The sequence below is a fragment of the Lissotriton vulgaris genome, chromosome 2_1 (genome assembly GCF_964263255.1).
Source record: "Lissotriton vulgaris chromosome 2_1, aLisVul1.2, whole genome shotgun sequence".
NCBI classification, from domain to species: domain Eukaryota; kingdom Metazoa; phylum Chordata; class Amphibia; order Caudata; family Salamandridae; genus Lissotriton; species Lissotriton vulgaris.
The window spans coordinates 1,277,339,135-1,277,360,540 of NC_141687.1; the positions used below are offsets into that span (position 1 = coordinate 1,277,339,135).

At 46.8% G+C, this 21,406-nt stretch overlaps 1 protein-coding gene across 2 annotated transcripts in view; it reads right to left on the reverse strand.

Moving 5' to 3' along the window:
- The window catches only part of CD3E (CD3 epsilon subunit of T-cell receptor complex), a 137,119-nt gene extending 125,947 nt beyond the window's left edge, over nucleotides 1-11,172 (reverse strand). Inside the window, exons 1-3 of one of the 2 annotated variants that reach the window (XM_086957002.1) lie at nucleotides 10,766-11,172; nucleotides 8,323-8,346; nucleotides 6,418-6,645 (exon numbers count right to left, since the gene is read on the reverse strand). In XM_086957002.1, the coding sequence (XP_086813128.1) occupies nucleotides 6,418-6,645; nucleotides 8,323-8,346; nucleotides 10,766-10,814 (301 nt within the window). In that variant the 5' untranslated portion in view covers nucleotides 10,815-11,172. The remainder of the gene's footprint in view (nucleotides 1-6,417; nucleotides 6,646-8,322; nucleotides 8,347-10,765) is intronic. The other variant, XM_086957003.1, reaches the window with a different exon arrangement.
- Between the last annotated feature and the right edge of the window lie 10,234 nt (nucleotides 11,173-21,406).

Here is a 21,406-nt window from a genome sequence, read left to right on the forward strand (position 1 = left end):
ACACAAAGTGGGTGCACATGCCCGTTGCACCCCAGGGGCACAATGTGTAATACAGCTCCAAGTATTTTCACTTGTGTTTGGCTTACCCATTTCAATGTTATGAGCTCTTCTTACTACTGGTCTTCATGAGCAGCATCTGAGACTTTGTGTCAACCCATTAAACCCTTTCTGGTACTATGTCTGTCTTAAACCTGTGCCTGCCTTTCTGCCCTCCGTTCCACCCGTTTTCGCTCGTTTTTGTGCCTTTCTGCCCTCTGTTCCACCAGTTTTTCCCTCATTTTTTGTGCCTTTCTGACTCTCTGTTCCATCCGTTTTCCTTCATTTTTTGTGCCTTTCGGCCCACTGTTCCACCCGTTTTTCCCTCGTTTTTGGTGCCTTTCTGACCTTCTGTTCCATCCGTTTTTCCTTCGTTTTTTGTGCCTTTCTGCCCACTGTTCCACTCGTTTTTTGTGCCCCTCTGCCCTCTGTGCCGCTCATTTTTACCTCGTTTTTTGTGCCCTTCTGCCCTCTGTTCCACTTGTTTTTTTGTGCCCCTCTTGTCTTCTGTTGCACTCGTTTCCCCCTCTGCTGTGCCCCCTACAGCCCTGCACCCCTGACTGCCCATTGCCCAATCGCTGCTCCCGCCTCCCAGCTGCTCCTCCCCATATATGCCGGATGCTGCGCGGTGAGGTGAGCGACCCCTGACCCTCCTGGTAGGTCGCTCCCACTCCACGCAGCTCCGACTGTGTGCTCCTGCTGCCGCTGCCACTGCCGCTGGTAAGTGTTCTCCATCCTTTTTGCTTCTGTGCCACTGTCTCCCCCTCTTGTGCCTCGTTTTCTGTTCTGTGCCACTCGTTTCCCCCCCCTTGTGCCCCATTTTGCCTTCTGTACCACTGTTTCCCCCTCTTTGTGCCTCGTTTTCTGCTCTGTGCCACTCGTTTCCCCCCTTGTGCCCCATTTTGCTTTCTGTACCACTGTTTCCCCGCCGCTGTGACCCCTGCGGCCCCGCCCCCTGCCCACTCGCTGCTTCCGCCTCTCAGCTGCTCCTCCCTCCCACCTCCCGATATATGCCGGACGCTGCACAGCCATGCAGCGGATGCACGCAGCAGGCGCGCCTAAGGCAAGCCCGTCTGCGCCCGTCCACACCTGGACCACGCCCAGCGCCAGAACCCCTGGACCCCGCGAATGCCATGACACCAGCCTCCACTACGACGCCAGCACCCTCCACGCACTCAACGCTGGCCTAAACCACACCTGCTTCCAGGCCGCCCCGAAATGGACCCACGGACCTTTCTCCTGCCGCACCTGCAGCTTCACCTGCGACAGAGCCACCAAACCTCCAAGGACTGGACCCAACCACCTCCGCTGCATACTCACAACACCCGCTCCGCACGCAAACACACCGTCGAGCTCTGGGATCTGCTCAACACCTCCGCCCCAGACGTGGCCTTCCTGACTGAGACCTGGTGGAACAACTCTTCAGCGCGCGACATCGCCATAGCCATCCCGGACGGCTACAAGATCACCTGCAGGGATCGCGCCAACGGAATCGGAGGAGGAATAGCCATCGTCCACAAGTCCACCCTCAAGGTCGCCACCCACGCAGATGACACCCTGAACACCGCCGAACACCTCCACTTCCGGATCCACACCGACCCCAACACCACCCTCAGAGGAACACTCATCTACAGACCCCCCGGACCCCGGGCTCAGTTCAGCGACTCCATCGCCGACCTCGCCAGTACCCATTCACTCGCCTCCACGGGCTACATCCTCTTCGGGGACTTGAACTTCCACCTCGAGAACAACAACGACACCAACTCCGCCACCCTGATTGACAACCTCGCCAACCTTGGCCTCAGACAACTGGCAACACGCTGGACCCCGTCTTCTCCACAGGCACCCACGTCGCCTTCGACCACACCACCGAACTCCACTGGACCGGCCGTCGCTGCATCCATTTCACCTTCAGGAAACCAACCACGCACCACTACACCCAACAGCTGCCTCGCCGCTGCTGGAGCAAAGTCACCGAAGACCAGATGATCCCCACCCTCGCCCAGAACCCACCCGCCGACCCCACCAACCCAGACGCCGCAGCCTGCAACCTCAGACAGTGTATCGACGACTGCGCCAACACCCTCGCCCCCCTCAAGAAACCCTCCAACAGCCCACCTGGCTCACCGACGAGCTCCAGACCTCCAAACGTGCATGCCGGAAATGGGAGAAGATATGGCTCCACGAACGCACACCGGACAACCACGCAGCCCACAAGGATGCCACTCGCAGACATCACCACCTCATCAGATTAGCCAAGAGATCCTCCTTCAAAGACCGCTTGGATAATAACACACACGACAGCAAGGAGCTCTTCAGCATCATAAAGGAACTCTCCAACCCCAGCGCCACGCCAACGACATCCCACCCTCACAAGAACTGTGCGACTCACTAGCCATCTTCTTCCACCGCAAGATCGCTGACATCCACGACAGCTTCAAACCACGACCACCCCGACTACGCCAGACTCCACCTCCCCTGTGAACACAACCAGAGCCAACCGCCTGATCTCCTGGCCCAACGTCAACGACGACGAGACACGCAAGGTCATGAACTCCATCCACTATGGATCTCCGTCAGACCCATGCACATACCACGTATTCAACAAAGCAGATGCAGCCATCGCACCACAACTACCGAAGGTCATCAACATCGCCTTTGAAACAGTGACATTCCCGGAAAGCTGGAAGCACGCCGAAATCAACGCCCTCCTCAAGAAGCCCAAGGCGGACCCCAAGGACCTCAAGAACTTCTGGCCCATCTCCCTGCTCCAGTTCACGGCAAAGGTGATCGAGAAAATCGTCAACATGCAATTGGCCTGCCACCTGGAAGACAACAACATCTTGGACCCGTCCCAGTCCGGATTCAGATGAAACCACAGCACCGAGACAGCCCTCATCGCTGCCACAGATGACATCAGGCGCCAACTAGACAACGGCGAAACATCAGCCCTCATCCTCCTGAACCTAACAGCCGCCTTCGACACGGTCTGCCATCGCACTCTAAAGACACGCCTCCTAGAAGCCGGAATCCAAGAGAAGGCCCTTGACTGGACCACCTCCTTCCTCTCCGGCAGAACCCAGAGCGTCCGCCTCCACCCTTCCGATCCGAAGCCACCGACATCATCTGCGGCGTCCCCCAGGGCTCATCTCTTAGCCCAACTCTGTTCAACGTCTACATGGCCCCCCTCGCACAAGTGGCCCGCCATCACAACCTCAACATCATCTCCTACGCCGACGACACCCAGTTCATCCTCTCTCTCACCAAGGACCCACACACCGCCAAAACCAACCTCCACGAGGGAATGAAGGCCGTCGCCAACTGGATGAGGAGCAGCCGTCTGAAGCTGAACTCAGACAAGACGGAATTCCTCATCCTCTGACCCACCCCCTCAGCCTGGGATGACTCCTGGTGGCCGACCACACTGGGAACAGCACCAACACCCACTGACCTTGCACGCAACCTAGGATTCATCCTCGACTCCTCCCTCTCCATGTCTAAGCAGGTCAACGCCGTCTCCTCCTCCTGCTACAACACCCTCCACATGCTCCGCAGGATCTACAAGTGGATCCCGACCGAAACAAGAAGAACGGTGACACAGGCCCTCGTCAGCACAAGACTGGACTACGGCAACGCACTCTACGCAGGAATCCCAGTCAAAAACTTACAACGACTACAACGCATCCAAAACGCCTCCGCCCGACTGATCGTCAACGTCCCCCACTGCAGCCACATCACCCCCCACCTGAGAGACCTACACTGGCTCCCCGTCGACAAGAGGATCACCTTCAAGCTCCTCACCCACGCACACAAAGCACTCCACAACGCCGGACCAGCATACCTGAACAGCAGACTCAGCTTCTACACCCCCACCCGCCAGCTCCGCTCCACCAGCCTCGCCCTCGCCGCTGTCCCCCACATCCAACAAACGACCTCCGGTGGCAGATCCTTCTCCTACCTCGCCGCCAAGACCTGAAACACCCTCCCTACCCACATACGGCAGACCCAAGACCTACTCACCTTCAGAAGACTCCTCAAGACCTGGCTGTTCGAGCAGTAGCAGCACCCCCCTCCCCATAGCACCTTGAGACCCTCACAGGTAAGTAGCGTGCTTTACAAGTACTCTGATTGATTGATTGATTGATTGATTGATTGATTGATTGATTTATTAGGCTGTCTCTAACCTTAGGAACCAATATATTGTTTATTAGGTTGATTGGTTTGGGTTCAGTCCTACTCTTCCATGTCCATTTCCTACAGGTTCTAGGTCCTCCTAACACATGTCCATCAGAAATAGTGATCTTGCCTCTGCACTTTTCTCTATCTCTGGTTCTAGGTCCTCTTTATGAGTGATAGTCATGTAGAGACTCCTACTCTTGAACACACTCTAATCAACATTCTCTGTCACTGAGTCTGGGTTCCCCTTACCTTCGACCGTCATAGTATGCCTTGCATGTTCAAACCCATCCCTTTTAGACTCCACCTAGCCCCCCTTCCTCTATGCCTTAAGGGAGAGTCTTTGGTGATTGGTTTTGGCCTGGCAGACCCTGTTCAGACCCCTCATCACTCTCTCCATCTCTTGGGCCCAGTATCCTGAGTCTTCGGTAGAGTATTGTTCTTGTCCTCATTCTCACATACATCCATCTCTCATTTATCCTGCTTACTCTTGATCATCAGCTCCTGCCAACTGTGCATGACCTTGCCCATCCTAACCTCTCCCTTGTCTCTGGTTCTAGCTGTACCTTATCCTTATTCAGGAGCGGCCCGTTCAGGTAACAGCGGTGGGGCGGGGTGGAAACGGGATTCGACAGACGACGACGAGGGAAAATTAATTATTTATTACATTTTCCCTCGTCATCATCTGTCGAATCCCACCCCAATCCGCCCCACCGCTCTTCCCTGCATGGGTCGTTCCTGTCCATATTATTCCAGAAGAATCTCGTACCCTATCACTTCCCACCTACAGATTCTTACTTGTCTCTCGTATCTGAATCTATTTGATATGGTTCCATGTGCCTCCATCTTTTACATTCAGGTAGAGTATCTTATAGTAAACTCTGAATGATTTATCTCCTATAGCATGCCCCCATGGGCCTTGCCTTGTACTGGGTTATTCTTAATGTTAGTTGTCAGGTAAATTCGCCAATGCTTTGTTTTACCCCACACACCCTTTCTTGACCTAATTTCCAGGATCCTCTTACACTTTGCCTTCAAGTCGCACCTTCTTCGCTATCTCTTGCTGCCATACACCCCATGGAGTCTCTGGTTCTACACGACTTTTACCAGTATCTTCCAAGTACCTTCTTGTACGCTATCCTTTGCAGTGGTAGATCCTTCCTTGTCTTTAGGTCTAGGTGTCTCTTGCCATCAGGCTTTGGGGTAGCATATCCGAGACCAGGGTCTCCAACTGTTTCTGTAGTGAGAGCCTCTTATGTCCAATGAAAATCTACCTGAGCTACTAATATTATGAGAGTTGTAATAGTGACTACTTCAGCCAGGATTTCATTAGTGACCACCAAATGCAAGATTACCAGCAGTGTTCACGTCAGTACATCAGGGGCGGTTGCCAGCAGTAATGTAAAAAATGCTTTGTCAATGTGGCAATGTGGCATGCCTCTACAAGGAAAATACTTAACTGCAATAGTTATAATGCTTGTGGCACCAAGTTCATAAAACTAATATTAGGTCAGCCCAACACCAGATTATTTTTTCCTGTCATTCAAATACCATCTTTAAATATATTTTGAAAATTCAATCATTTTTCTTCCCATCAGCTTATGAATTCTGAAAATGCACACATTTTTATATCAAAAAAACCCTACTCAATTTTAGAATACATATATTAATTCCACCAAGCAAAAGCTTCTCATTCAGTATGTTGGGCTGCATAAAGGAAAACTACTTACAGGTAACTGGTGAGGTACTAGTAGCTCATGAACTACTCGTTGGAGAGTCCTGTCCTAGACAATCTCTTCTTACCCCATAAACCCAGTGCTTAATTTGAGCCTGCGTTTCCGTTGTTCGCCACCAGCACTTAATTGCTAACACCAGGTCTTACGAGAGTCTGCCATGTGGAGGCGCTGTGTGTGTTTTTTTTCGAAATGAGCACAACAGCAAGTGTGTATTAATTATGTATACTTTAAAATGGCTAATACCAGCCAACCAAGCCATTCTTGTAGCTTTGGCCGGGGCTTGAATAGTCTGAAATGCCACACTTGAAGGAGTATGATGTTGGTAGGTGTGTTTGTACTGTCCGGGGGATTTGGTGGTGAAAGCTGCAGAGGCATCCTGGATACTAAGGACAGCCCAGGCACTTTTTTTTTTCAAATTAAGCACTACAAACCCTCCCTTATCATTGGTTCTGGAGTAGATGCTTCTTACCCTTGGCTTTCAGGTAGAGTCGATATATTTGTGTCTGCACCTCACAGAGGTACTCTCCATTGTTGTCCTCCTCGTACTTTTTAAGTTCGTGTTCCCGCATCTCCGGGTTCGTCATTTTCAGGGGTTTTCCATCTTTCGACAGATTGACTTTGCCAGCACCAGGGTTCGTCCCAGGACAGGTAATAAACACGGAGGACCCGGAGATGCGCACAGTGAATCCTGGATCACCTGTGGTGTGAAAGGGAAATAATAAAATATGGGGAAAGAGACAGGGGGTGGAAGAGCGAATGCAGCACCGGAAGTGAAGGGAGAGAGGCACCTGAAGTGCGAAGATAGGGCGATCAGAAAGTTGTAGGGCGACAAGAAAATAAAGCACAAAGTATCAGAAATGCGGGTGATAAAAAAAAGTACTTTTGGTGATAAGTGGTCTTTCATAAACAGAAAAGGGCTGGCCAGGAGGGAAATCAGCAATTTCAGGACAATGCTAGTGTTGCTTCTTACTCTTTCCTACGATTTCTCCCTACTGTCTACAACCTCGTCCGTCCCACGGAATAAACGTACAACCCATGTACGTTGATAGTGCAACGAAGCCCCACAAATGGCAGATTTTGTGCTATACAAATGCCAGTAGTATAACATACATGTCCTTCTGTGGCAAAGGAAAAATCACTTTCAAAGGGAATACAGACTACTAGCATCCAAACATGCCCGTTTCCTTGCCTTTATATCTCTTAGATCTAAATAGCAGAGGGGCTGGGGTTGTGTATGTTTACCTTGTACCAAAGCCCAAAGTGAGCTCGCTCTACTGTTCAGGTTTCCCTAGGAATCCCCCAGTGGCTAAATGTTCGAAGGAAATTTCCATGTATACAATGATGTTGTTAGCTGCCAAGTGGCCCCGTGCGCCAGGGCGCTTTTTAGGTAATAATGCTCTCTACAATTGTTTATAGTAATATAATGATAATGTTCGAATTAATTTACAGCATCTTCTGCCATTTTAGTCAACAACTCTTTACAGGTTGAGAGTTTTGAGTACATAATTGCAATGTTAGAAGTGCAACTACAAGTCCCAGAATGCAGCTTGCTAAGAAACCAGGATTGACCCTCCTCCCCCCAGTTCCTAAAATTCTTCCCACCTCTCCTGCCTGCCGCAGAACGTGTGAATTCCAGCCTGGTAAAGAAAGATAGTACGCAGTGGTATTACAGGGTGCTATGCTAAAGCCAGGAAGGAAAGTGCCACCCTGAAACATGACTGGGTATCAAAAACAACCATAATCGGGCTTCAAAATTCCCCTTACCGTTCGGACCGAGTGCCACCACACCAGCTGCATTAAAGCTACGCTCCTGTATCACAGACATGGGGAAATCTGTAAAATGTACTAAAATACTACATGAAATTCAAACCCTGTAAAGAGTCTTCGTCTGTCTGCCTACATAAGGAGGAGAGAAGGTCATTTTATCCACTGAGGAGAGATTCGCCCCCACCCCTCTCCTCTTTCTCAGGAAAATAGTATGTATTTATATCCATTTCAATGAGATGAAATGTCAAAACCTCTGTTCGTGGACATTAGTAAGACACGAGAAGACTCCCGCAAGGGCATAGATTTCAATAGTGCAGCCGTGCAGTGGCACCAGGGCCCGGAGATTTAAGGGCCCCCCTGCTCGACTTCTCTGGCTCGTTCTTACTACCCACCCTGTGGTTATTGGGGCTCATTTCCATTGTATTAGGACGTTTGGCACACCTCCTACACCACTGGACTCCTCTGAGTTTAGTAAAACTCTGGCTGCTTTCTTTACACCTCTGAAAAGTATACGGGTATGATCGCCATTTTCAGCGTGCTAATATTCCACATTTCAGCAAATCATTCATCCAAACGTAAAAATTGGAAATAAAGGCTTGTGTCTTACCTGCTGTCACAACCAAGACCCAGACTGCAATAAAATAGAAAAAAAACTGAATTAAAAAAACACAGTTGTTCATTAGTTTCTAATGCTGATATTCCGTGCTGTTTTGGTAGTGGAGGGTAGAATAAATACTGTGGGCCTGAATCCGAACTCGTAAGGAAGGAATCCGAAACGTGTAAGGAATTGCCTAAACCGGTACGGAGCCCTTGTTCCCGAACCGAATCGTCCCCCATTCCGAACGACCAAGTACAATGCGAATATCACATCCGCGTTGACCAAATCGTTTACGAACCCGATCCAGTCTGTACGACTCGTACATAGATGATTCGTACAGCTCTATGGACTCTATGTTTACGAGCGAGCAAGTATGATGAATGATTCGGACAGCCTTCACGATATGGTATGTCCGATTGAAAAGGCTGCTGGAATCATTCTTCGGGGGCCCGTAGTAGGACCCGTAACCTGGAGCCCTCCGATTCGCACCCATAGGGGTGTCCATGGGTACCCCCGATCCAAGCATGCACAGTGTGGCGGGCACCATGGGGTGCCCACCACAGGGTGTACACTTTTCCCCAACAACCACTTTTTGCTATGGGAGCTTGTGTAAGTGTCCAGTATACAGGCTCCCATAGAGTTCAATGGGAGTCCGAGCAAACCGAGTCTGTAAGCATGCAGATGCATCGTACTCGCTTGGTCAGACTCCAGAGCACCGAATCGTATGGAAAGCATTCCAGATCTGATTCCGTTGGGAAGCTTTCCTTATATGATCGGAATCGGGCCCAGTGAGCTGATTCGGTTGGGAAGCTATCTTTACATGATTGGAATCGGGCCCAGTGTGTCTTATTACAGATTAGGCTACTGCCCTCCATGCCATGTCCTCATAGGAGTGCCCCAGTAATCACCAGACCCTATTCTTAACAGGGACATATCATTAAACTACTGTTCAGGAGACACATCAGACCACTCTTGTTCTCAAAGGAAAAAGCATCTATTTAAATACCAAACAATGATATTCGGGTGTGCTGTATACAAATTCCTAAAAACAGGCATCCCAACAGGTCCTTGTCACAACCAATAATAACAATAATACTAATACACCTGTACTATGGTAATAACCATTTCATACAGATATAATAAGTAAAAATAATATTGCTAATGACATATATGGGGCTGCTGCCAAATGAATTGGTGCTTCATCACGGGATAACAGGTTATTAAGCTGGTGGTTTTCAATGTGTCGAACTCCAGGCTCCTCCAGAACAAGTTACAGGACCAGCTACAGGAAAAACTCTACTTGTAGTTCTGTTTACTTTAAATATTTTTAAGAAGACCCAATCTGTTCCAAGTGCTATAAAACTGTTAAGCAAGTAAACAGCCAAATAAAAAGGCAATGACACCCCTAGAGGACCATAAGAATGTTAAAATGAACGAGGAGAAACAAATGTTCAGATAGCCCATAGGTATTCACATAATCGCTGTTTATACTGTATCAAAGAAGAAACAAAAGACTTTGAAAGAGTGTTTTAGTTTAAATCTCCTTTTTACATTTTTTTCCGATTATGGAATATTCAATGATGCTCAACCCCAGCCCTATACTGCTTCAGCGAAAACGCCAGTGGACGTGACTCCATCTGTCAGTCTTTGTATAGACTTTATGTTTATCTTCCTAGTGTGAAAGGGGTGATATGGGTTTAGAATAAGGCAGTGCAGTGGCTGGATGGAAAAGCAGACACTTATTTGGACTGGCCCCATCTTAAAATGGACCCTTGTATCTTCAATGCAGTGTCCATCTGAACAAAAGGGGCAGAGAAAGGTGCAAACTTGGGAGCTTTCCGTACAATACACGATGCCCAAAGAAGCTGAGAGTTATAATACACGTATTTTTACTTAATTATATGTTTAAAATTAATGGAAGTATTTTTTCTGGAGTTCTCTAATTATCGTATTTCTGGGGTAATTCTACTTGGTGTTCCTTCAATCACTTACAATGTACGCGAGCCCAAAGGCAAAGGAATAATCGTGTTAGTTAGAGCAAGGGCTTACGTTGAGTACGTTTTAGCCAGCCTGATGGGCCACTGGAAGGGGAGACATTTTAGTGATAAATGGGCGGATGAATTAGTCCGTGGCTACTTATCTGTGGGAACATTTAGAAAGAATGAGCTAGGATCTTATTCTAAAATTGTGACATTAATTGTCCCCATGGTCCACTTTTATAATTTTTCCAACATTGCAGTGAAACTGTGTAAACCCGTTTGTAGCATTTCATTCTGTACGGTTCTGCGTCAAGAATCCCTTACATGTAACCATGCAACATTCTCAACACTGGCACAACACAGTATACATAAAACAATACCTTTATTTAGGGGATTGTATAGCCACAGACAGCATCGAGGCAGCTTCAGTGCATTTCTACGACATACCAAATAAATAGATAGCGTGTACTCACCAGCAGACACAACAACTCCGAGGAGAGGGCTAAGAAGCGGGATCGTCATGGTCGGTAGCTTCAATGGGGCTCGCCTCTCCCTTTAATTTTTATTCCCTTCCTCCTGTCTAATCTTTTGATCTTACAGCTTTGAAAAAACTTTTTTTTAGGAGAAATGGCGTTTATTTATTTTAGTGTGCTAAAAGACCCCATACACTTGCTGCCCTTAATTTACTGAGCCATAGATTTACCACAGCCCCCTACAACAATTACAACAATACCCTTAAATATGTATATTTATCAATACTTATGAAAACATTTTCTCAGTTGCCGTGGCAGGGGTTCTCTGAGCCTGTAAGCGCTGTTGTGTGGCACCCACAGGCCCCAGCAGCTCCAGGAAGTGGTTAGGTGACGCACGACCTGTCTGAGAAGGTAGGTGCTGGGACTCAAGTACTGAGAAGAAAGCGTCTTCAGGGTGGGAGGGAGAAAAGGCGGTTTTATCAAATTTCCACAAGTAGGCACTTAGCATGGGGCCAACAGCACGTGTCTGTTCCCGATAAGGCTATATTTATGTGTGGTGTTAAAGTGCAAGAAGAACACAAAAGGGAAAGAGGGTTTGTCTTAATCAGCGCAGAAGGAATTGCATGCACCTAAGTCACTGGCTAACCTTAGTAGGCACTTTAACATCGATGTACCATCAATGCCATCACATCGTTCATCATTTCGGACCATCAATGCCAACACACCATCACTATGCACCACCAACACAAACACATCCTTTATCATGATAGACCATTGATGACAGCACATTCTTCATCAAGGTGGTCCATCAACACAAATACATACTTGTGTTCCTTTGTCTGTACCAACACATCTTCACCTTGATGGTCCATTGACACCTGACCATCATCAAGATGCGGTCTCGAGGGACGGAATCCAGGTTCACTGACCGAGAGGAAGATATTCAAAGTTCCAGTCAGAACCCTCTCACCCCTAAAAAGACCATGAGGCACATTACTGCTTCTCTAACAATACTAAGTGACTATTAAGTCCTATACACACTTGACTAATTTGCATTGCATATATTACTAAAGTCTGCTTATCTTGCAGTGTATCTGTTTAGTTTTTCACCTTATCTCACTGTAGGTCACTTTGGAGTGGTACGCACAGGGCGGGACCCTGAGTTGTCCTGAAGAGGAGCTATGGGGAAACTTGAAACATGTTGACGTCTGCTAGGGACTCCTAACGCATTTGGATAGGCCCACTAGAGACTCACCCCGTTTTTAATAGACCAACTAGGAGCCCGAATAAAGTTTTTTCTGCCCACTAGTTAGTTACTTTTTAATACACTCCACTCCACCACACCACTGCACTACTCATAGCTCCTCACTATGTAGTGCTCCTACGTCTCATCGCAAGTCCTAGCACGCCTCAACCCACAGCGGGTTGAGATGGCCCCTATGATGAAGCATGTCACAGTTGGGAAACCCTGGTGAGTGAGGGGACTCAAGAAAGGAAATCTTTCCTTTTCTTTTAGATTTTCTAGCTCAATTTGAGTTAAAATCCATATCCCAGCTAGGTCCCTATCCGGTTTTACCGGATCTTGTAGGTTCATCATCAAGATGCACCATTGAAGCCAACAACTCCTACAACAAGTTGGGCTATTGGGATCACCTTATCCTTTATCACGATGAGCTGTCCACACCAACACAGCACCAATGACAACAATCCACCCTGAATCATGAAACATCCAATAAACCAATACATAGGTCAACTAAATTGACCACTAATGTCAGCAAATCTTTCACTAGAATAGACCATGCACTAAGATAATTTTGTAATACAAAAAGAAACGCCTCATCATGGAGCACCATCGCAGCCAACACAACATCGTAATGAACTTTCACACCAATATATGCTTTCTCATATTGGCCTATCAGTAGCAACACATCATGATGCGCCGTTGAGATCAATGTATCACCATGAAGCTCAATCACTGTCTGCATCTCTACATCAAGATAAATCATTCACACAACACATCGTCATGATGCACAATTAATGATAACACATTCTTCATCAAGATGGACCACTGGTGCCAATTAAACATAATAGTGCACCATTAATGCCGACACATCCTTCTTCATGATCGACTCTCGATGCCAACACATCATGATACATCAATGATGACAACGAAACATGAATACTAACATATCCTTTATCATGATAGGTAATCCATGCCAAGACAACACAATTGGGCACCACAGGCGCAAACACATCCTTCATCGAAATGGAACATCGACACCAAGCCACCATTGGAGTTCTGGACTTTTTGGTTCCGTCCAGAGGTGTCAGGGAACAACACCCGAAGACCCCGGAGTTCCACCTGTCTTGGTGCACAAATAAACAGAAACACGGGCTTCTCGATGGTGGCGTCAAAGACCAAAGGTTTATTACTGCAGGGACACAGAAGTCACAGAAACTACACATGGGCAGTATCTAGGAGCCTGTTCGATTTGTACAAAGAGGGTTGCTCCTTATATACTGAGAATTGGGCTTCGGGCAAATTCTTCACATGTTAGTACATTCCCAAACCTTTGTGTCCTAAACAATAAATATTTGGCGTTGCACAGGAATCGTCGACAATATCTGATGACACAACATTACGAATGAGAGGTTCCCACTTTTCCATCATAATCTCATGTCAACTTTTCATTCAGGACCCGGACCGCCTCATCGTAAATTTCGTTACCTCCCCCTAATAAAGGCCCAGAAGGAAAGGAGCAGAGCCAGGTGCAGAAGATAGAAAAGCAGGATAAGAGATGTTTGTGGGTTGTAAATGGGCAAGGCTACCAGCTTCGGCCGCCTAATCGTGATCAGGCCAACGGACACGAGAACCAGTTCAGCAGGGCTGGCCTCGGGCAGAGGAGGCAGCCTTTGTCGAGTCATGCAGCTACAGCGTGATCTGGTCTAAGGTGCACGTGTCACTAGAGAGGTGAATCTCCGGCTAAGGCTACGTGTCCTTAATCGAAATGAAATGATCAGAGGTTATTGCGTATGTGAGGGCAAGGAACACAAAATGGCTGACATGATCTAAGATGGATGCCATGGGTAGATCAGAAATGTGTTGGTTACAGGAGTACTCTTGCTCGTAGCGTAGCGAAAACACCAGGATATGCTAAATGGATCATTTGCGGTTCGCTGATACCAATATTATGTATTTCCGACAATATTGAAAACACGGGTTCAAATCGTCACGGAACCTCAGACCCTCCTTTTGCCCTTACATAGGCAATTACTCAGTCTATGTCAGAGTCTAATTCTATGCTCATCAGGTCAGTGACATGTTGTTGTATAATCATCCTTTCTCGCGCCTTTTCTCCAAACGCAGGTGGTTTTCTAAAACAGGTTGCAGCACAAAGACTACACAGAGCAGGACCACACTGGATAATCAGGCAGCATGAGAATAGGAATACTAAGATGACACCAATGACCATTAGAACCTTCCATCCCCACGCTGATATCAGAGTCCAAAACCACTCCATGAAGGACCAGTTTCCCTTGTCTACATGAATAGAGTCGGAAATCTTGTGTAACTTCGAGATCGCCTCATAGACTGTTGGAGCATTATTAGGAATAAAGACACAGCAGCTCGATTGGATCATTCTGCATACCCCACCTCGATCTGCAAGTATTACGTCTAGAACCATACGGTTCTGCAACGTCATGAGTCTATCCGCCTGAAGCTCAGCTGCCAAATTGCTAAGGGCACCAGCAGTTTCGGTGATAGTAGATTCAACTACCCGTGTTAGCTGACGTATGTTTCTACTATTGGCCATAGGCCCCCAGAACGGAAGAAAACCTTTGAAGAAGTCTCCAGCTTCCTGACCAGCGGTATCTTCCTTGCTGAAGACACCTCTTGCTACTCTGGTCTTGTGGTAGTCAGATGATGCAGTGTATGTTGGAGGCAATAATCGAGCAATATAACATGAACCTGAAAAGTCGGCAGGCAACCATGTATACGCTCTGTCTCGACAGATGAAGTAAGTACCCCTAGCAGTAAGAAAAGCAGGGGAAGAGTTAGACGGAAACACGTAAGTCTCTACGCATTCACTCCTCCCTAGCTGAGCTCTCGGATTTCTCCCATTACCTTGCAAACAGACTTGACCTCGGTGAGGTACGACCCAGATTGGAGTGGAGCTTTTACGCTTGCTTTCTCCCAAACTAAGGCGATACTCTGAAGAATTCCAACTTAAATATACTCGTAATTCGTCTCTAGGGTAAGATGGAGTATTATTGACGTCCTTGATCATGTCAATAATTCCCTGGACTAAGGCTTTGTTGGCAGAGTTATATTTAGTGGAACGTGGTGGACGCGGAGGATAGGTTTCAAGGGCATAAGCAAAGATGGTTTGAAAGGCCTGAAATGATCCATTGTAGCTAAAAGGCAAAACCAGATAGGGAATACCTTTATCCATAGTGTGAGGTATCAAGCCACACACCCAGCAGTCTGTAGTGTTGACTACCAGTTGGTGTTGGTGCAAGAGCTGTACAAAAGTGTTATTAACGAATTCTGAGCGTCGAGCTTGTTCGTGTTCAGGAAACGAGTGAAAAGAGTGAATGGAAGAAACAGTAGAAGTAGCAGGATCAAGGGGAGGTACTGTAGTTACTGGTACAAAAATCAAACCCATACCAAAGACGATTCCACCCACCAACATTATCAAAACAATCAAAAATGTAATGGCACATTGTATCAAAAAGCATTTGCTGTGAAGAATTCTGTAAAGTCTGTTTCTGCGAACATAAATCACATTTTCTCGTTGCAGCGCAGGAAGCTCCATCTTCTACAATCCGCTCGCGACCACTGATGATGTGTACGTAGATGAAAATGCCTCTATCAGCCCTGGGAGTTCCCAGAACCAACAGAAAGATCGACCTTGTGTCAGACCCCCGCAGATTCAACTAGGCACACAGCCACGACCCTACGGCTACCCAGACGGCAAGGCAATTTTAAAAACAATAAAACAATAGCAAACTTCCTGGCTGAAGGCAAAAGTTCAAAATTTCAAAATATCACAATAGGCAGTTGCCTGCTTTATTTGTCCATATTACGAGATCGTAAGTTGTATCTTAATTTTGCGGGAACTGTTTGATCGGCAAATAACGTATCACGAGTAGCTGTTGCAGTGTTCAGGTTCGCAGATGACAGTGTTTTTTCTGATGCAGAGGACAAATGTTCAGAGTTCAAAGGAGTCTTTTCAGGAGGAGAGTCAGAGTTCGGAGTGTCGGTAATCAATTCGGCATCGCTGAAAGGGATGAACTTTGGCGTTTGTTCAAATTCGGAGGCACCAATTCCCTTCTTCACCCAGTCGTCGTAAGGAAGTGGTAGAGGTACACGTTTGACATGGGACGCATGTACCCAGTGCTTGCGACCAGCTACACGAACAGCGGTTCTTGTCGCAAGCAACACTTGGAAGGGGCCAACGAATCTTGGTTGAAGGTTCTTTGTCCTCGCGAAGTTTCTGACCACAACGTGGTCGCCGGGTTTCAGCTGATGCCCTGGACTCTCCGGAGGCTTTGGCAATGCATCGAAAACCTGTTGGTGAATAAGACTCAATTTAGCAGTCAAGTCGTAAAGGTAATCGATCAACATAGGATATTCTAGAGAACAAAACTCCTTTGGCCTAGGCACACCCCAAACATTTGCCGGGCGGCCAAAAACTATTTCGTAAGGACTAAGCCCTACTCTAGAATGTACAGTTGCTCTCGTTGATAACAAAGCCAAGGGTAGTGCGTCTGGCCAGGATAAACCCGTGGATGCCTGTATTTTAGCTAGTTTTAGTTTGAGGGTGCCATTGTAACCCTCAACTAAACCAGCAGACTGGGAATGGTTTGCACTGTGGAACTTCTGTTTGATGCCCAAACCGGCACACACACTCTGCATAACTTTCCCTATGAACTCACTTCCGTTATCTGACCATACAATCCGTGGCATTCCAAACCTAGGGAAATATTCTTTGAGAAGAATTTTGGCAGTTGATAGGGCAGTATTGTCCTTTAGTGGATATGCTTCGATCCATCTGGAAAATGCACAGACTACCACCAGGACGTATTTTAAATTATTGCACCGATCCATGTGTATGAAATCTAGCTGAATCACTTCAAAGGGGCAAGAAGGAGGAGCGAAGTGACCAGCAGGAGTTGGGGTTCCCTTGCCAGGATTATGCATCAGGCATACCATACAATTTTTCACCACTCTCTCTGCACATTTACTGATCCCATCATTCTTCCAGACCGGAGCCAACATCTTACAGATTCCTTTAGAACTTATATGCACTACTCCATGCGCCATTGTCACCACTGCAAGTACATACGCATCAGGCAACATCCAACGCTGTTGTTCTGACAAATCAATCCAACACCCACTCGAATCCAACTTGCCCGAATTTTCTTTCCATGCACGTTTTTCCTCCTCAGTTGCCTCTTTCTGAATCTCTTTCACACTTTCCACTGTATCCTCACACATTCCAGACTCGGAAATCCATCTTGCAGATGTAGCAACATACATTCTACTCATCATATCTCTAGCTGTTTGTTTAGCGGTCTCATCAGCAAAAGCATTCCCACGACCAACATCATCCGTGATTGCTTTATGAGCACTGCACTTTACAATCGCAACTTCAGTCGGCAAGGTTAGAGATTCCAACAGGTCGTTAACTAGTTGACCATGTTGAATCTTAGTCCCATGGGACGTAATGAAACCTCTTTCTTTCCACAAACGGCCAAAACTATGGGCCACACCAAACGCGTACTGACTATCTGTAAACACATTCACTCTCTTTCCCTTAGCTAAAACACACGCTCTTGTTAGAGCGATCAATTCTGCAGCTTGGGCAGAATTCTGACTCACTCTTGCAGTCTCCACAATCATCTTCAAAGTCGTTACCGCATAGGCAGCAGCCACATCACCATTCTCCAATTTAAAGCATGACCCATCAACATACAACGTGCCATCTGGATCTGACAACGGAGTGTCTTTTAAATCAATTCATCCTTTTGTCTCTTCCTCGGTTCTAAAACAGCAATCATGGGGCTCGGAATCACTCGACTCTTGATTAGTCGGCAACAATGTTGCTGGATTCAATACATTGCATCTTTTAATCTGAATATGACTTGCTAGCAGTGTCAGCTCGTAGCCAGATAATCTCGCACTGGTAAGGTGTTGCGTCTTGGTTCGGTTCATGAGTGTATCCACTGCATGAGGAACCATGACCACTAGCATGTTGTTCATCACCAAACCAGCAGATTGTCGAATGGAAGCCGCAGCTGCCGCTGTAGCTCTCAAACAACTAGGTAACGCTCTGGCTACCGGATCGAGCCGAACCTTGAGGAAGTACAAAAGAATCTAACTGACTTTTTAATGCCTGACTGTAAATGGATGGGCTCTCACAATAGCCTTGTGGAGCGCGTTTAAACCTGAAGCTTCGACCTCCTAGACAGAAGCCGAAAATATCTCTGCTTTCCTCCGCTATTGGAATGCTGAAAAAGGCATTTTTCAAGTCGATGACTGAAAACCATGTGGCTGTAGCAGGAATCAATGTTAACAAGGCCGTAATGTCTGGAACTACAGGAAACTGCGGGACCACAATCTTATTAACTTCTCTGAGGTCAATGACAAACCTATACACTGGAGGCTTTGTAGGATCAGTTCGTTTCAAAATCGGTAATACAGGACTGTTACAGACATTTCCTCTAGTTTCTTCAACCACACCTTTCCTAATCAAATCTTGTACAATCAATAAAAGTGCTCGTTCACCTTCACTAGATATTTTGTATTGAGGAATTCGTGGAAATTTTACATTTGCTTTCAAAGTGACTACATATGGTGGTATTTCCAAAAGGCCTACATCGTTAGGACCAGTCGGACAAAGAGTATCAGGTAGTGAACGCAGCTCTGGCGGGAGTGCATCCATTGACAAGTACATCGGAGAGGTGATTCTTTTGCCCAATGTAAGCTGTACTCCTTCCGGAGAACAGTACAATGTCGCATATAGGCGTTTTAACAAGTCTAAACCAAGCAGATTTTCATTACAACCTGTCGTCAAAATTAGGGGTGCTTTCAATTGACACGGTCCAACAGAAATAGACAAAGGACCAGATATGGGGTTGTAAACAGGGGCGCCTGAAAAACCTACAGAAACATTTGTTGAGCCGGACAAAGGTGCGCCAGGGAGTTTCGCATGAATGATAGAACTTTTTGCGGCACCAGTATCCAACAGAAACGGTTCGACTACACCTGATGTTGCTACTGCGACATAAGGCCCACTCTGATCCACTGGAACTGATACTACTCCCTCTCTCTGTCCATGGCTGTCCTAGTACCCATTTTGCTGAAATCCCTCATCCACTTCACAATAGTCTTCAACAAGATACTGTTGAGATCTATTTTGCTGGGCAGACTGTCCATTTCGTTGATCAAAGTGATTGGAAGGGCGATCATTCGTCTGTGGAGGCATAGCACCTCGTCCTCGACCTCTAGAATTTTGCACAAAACCACCACGACCTCTCTGAGCTGCTGCTGCGTTATTTTGCGCTAAGATTGGGCAGTCATTCTTGTAGTGACCCTCTTTCTCACAGTACGCACACTGGTTCCATTGATACTGAGGTCTCGGTGAACTATATTCTGTCCTTTGATACGAACCTCGCTGCGTATTAGTCTGATTCGTGCGAGGCGGATACGCCTGTTGCAAGAGAACTTTAGTCTTTAAGTCTTTCGTTTTCTTATCTGATTTCTCTTTCTCCTCTTTATCCCTATTTTCATAATACTGTGCAGTTGCAAGTATTTGCGCAGTTGTAGAGACAGCCCACGCACTCTCGGAATCTTTTAATTTATTGCATAACTCAGGTAACAAATTATGTACGAATTTATCGACAAACAGTCTCTGTCCTCCTTCTGTGCTCATATCCTGACCACTATGATCTACAAAAGTCTCTTCGAAAAAGTCGGAGACACTTTCGTCTTTCTTCTGCCTGCATGCGGACAACTTGTCCCAATTAACGCGCAATGCGGGCATCAGAGTCTTCATTAAGTCGATTATCCTACCTGGAAGATTAGCAATTAGAGGTTCGGGTTTGGAACCACCTATTTGCTGACCATCCGCCGCAATGATAGCTGCCCAATCACCACCTAGGGCAACTGGATGATTCTCTTAACGAATTTTAGCCCAAATTGGTTGTGGAACTACATTCCCAAATAACATGTCGATGTCCGCTAAGTTCATTACACAAACCTCAACTGTTTGCGCTAGTTCCTTATAGTACCCAGCAGGATTCTTACGCGGGTCTGGCAAGGCCTGCTTCACTGCTAGCACTTCGGCTCGCTTCCACGGAATGTGTATCCACACTCTTTGGAATTGGGCTGGAGCAGCAAGAATACCATTCGGTACATCAGCTTGCACAGCTTCGCGCCAAATTGGAGGAACCTCCCTCATTGGATATTGGCGAGTCTGCTTCGTACTACCTTTCTCTAAGTCTCTTGGTGAACGAAGTGATGGATCATTGCTATAACTTAAAATCAGTTCCATCGCTTCTTTTATATTTTGACCTACTATCATTCCTGCAGCAAACTCTTTCTGAACCTTAATTAAGTCTTCTAAATTTGATTCAGAGTCATCTTCTTCTAACTCATCACGTAAAAGTGAGCACATCTCATCAAAAACATATCGTTGCGTTGGTTCATTCCACTGCATAAATGTATCTAGTACATCTCTCGTGCTATATCTCCTACTCTTCGATATCCATCTGAGAGCCGTGGAATCTAATATTCCCCGTTCCTCAGTACTCGGAAGCTGACTACGTCTTTGTACAGAGTCAGAAGTAGGAGTCTTAATTAAAGTTTTATAGAGAGGAGACAGGATGCTAGAGACAGAATCAGTGATTCTTCGACGAACAGAAAGCGGAGTCAACATACTGGCAGATGCAGAGAACACAGTAGCAGTTGGAATAGATAGCGGAACAGTAGGAGTATCGAGGAAGATAGTTTGTGGAACAGTAGGTGTAAGCGATACAGGTACAGGTATAGAAGTCGGCAACCCAGGAAGAGGAGGTGCCCTAGGAACATTCACATTGACCACAGGAGGTACAGGAGCTTGATTCTGAGGGGCAGGAGCAGGAATACCAGGTTGTCCAGCAACCGGCAATTGAACATTCGGTACAGGTGGAGCCGTAGCACCTTGTGCATACGGTGGAGGTGACCGTAACAAATAAGACAACAGAGGATCGTTTTCGGGGTCCTCCAGTATCTTAGCTGTTTTCGATGGCAAGGCAGGGTAGCACTTGTCAATCGCTAAATTATGCTCCCTAATGGCCACCTCTATGGCTTTCTCAGACTCGTTAACTTGCAGCTGTTTAGCCGCTTGTTCTAAAGTCAACTCTTCTTGCTCTTTCTGTTCTTTCTTCAACCTTTTAATTTCTCTCTGTTTAGATTCTTTTCGCCAGTAACGGAAAGAATCAAACATTGCCGGCCGGGCTTTCTTCCTAAACAATTTCGCTTCTAAATTATCGAGGATTTCGGGTTCAAAACTACCATGTAGTGGCCAACTAAGGACACCATCCTTTTACGTATAGCGGACCCATACCTCATTATAAGATATAGGACCCACACCA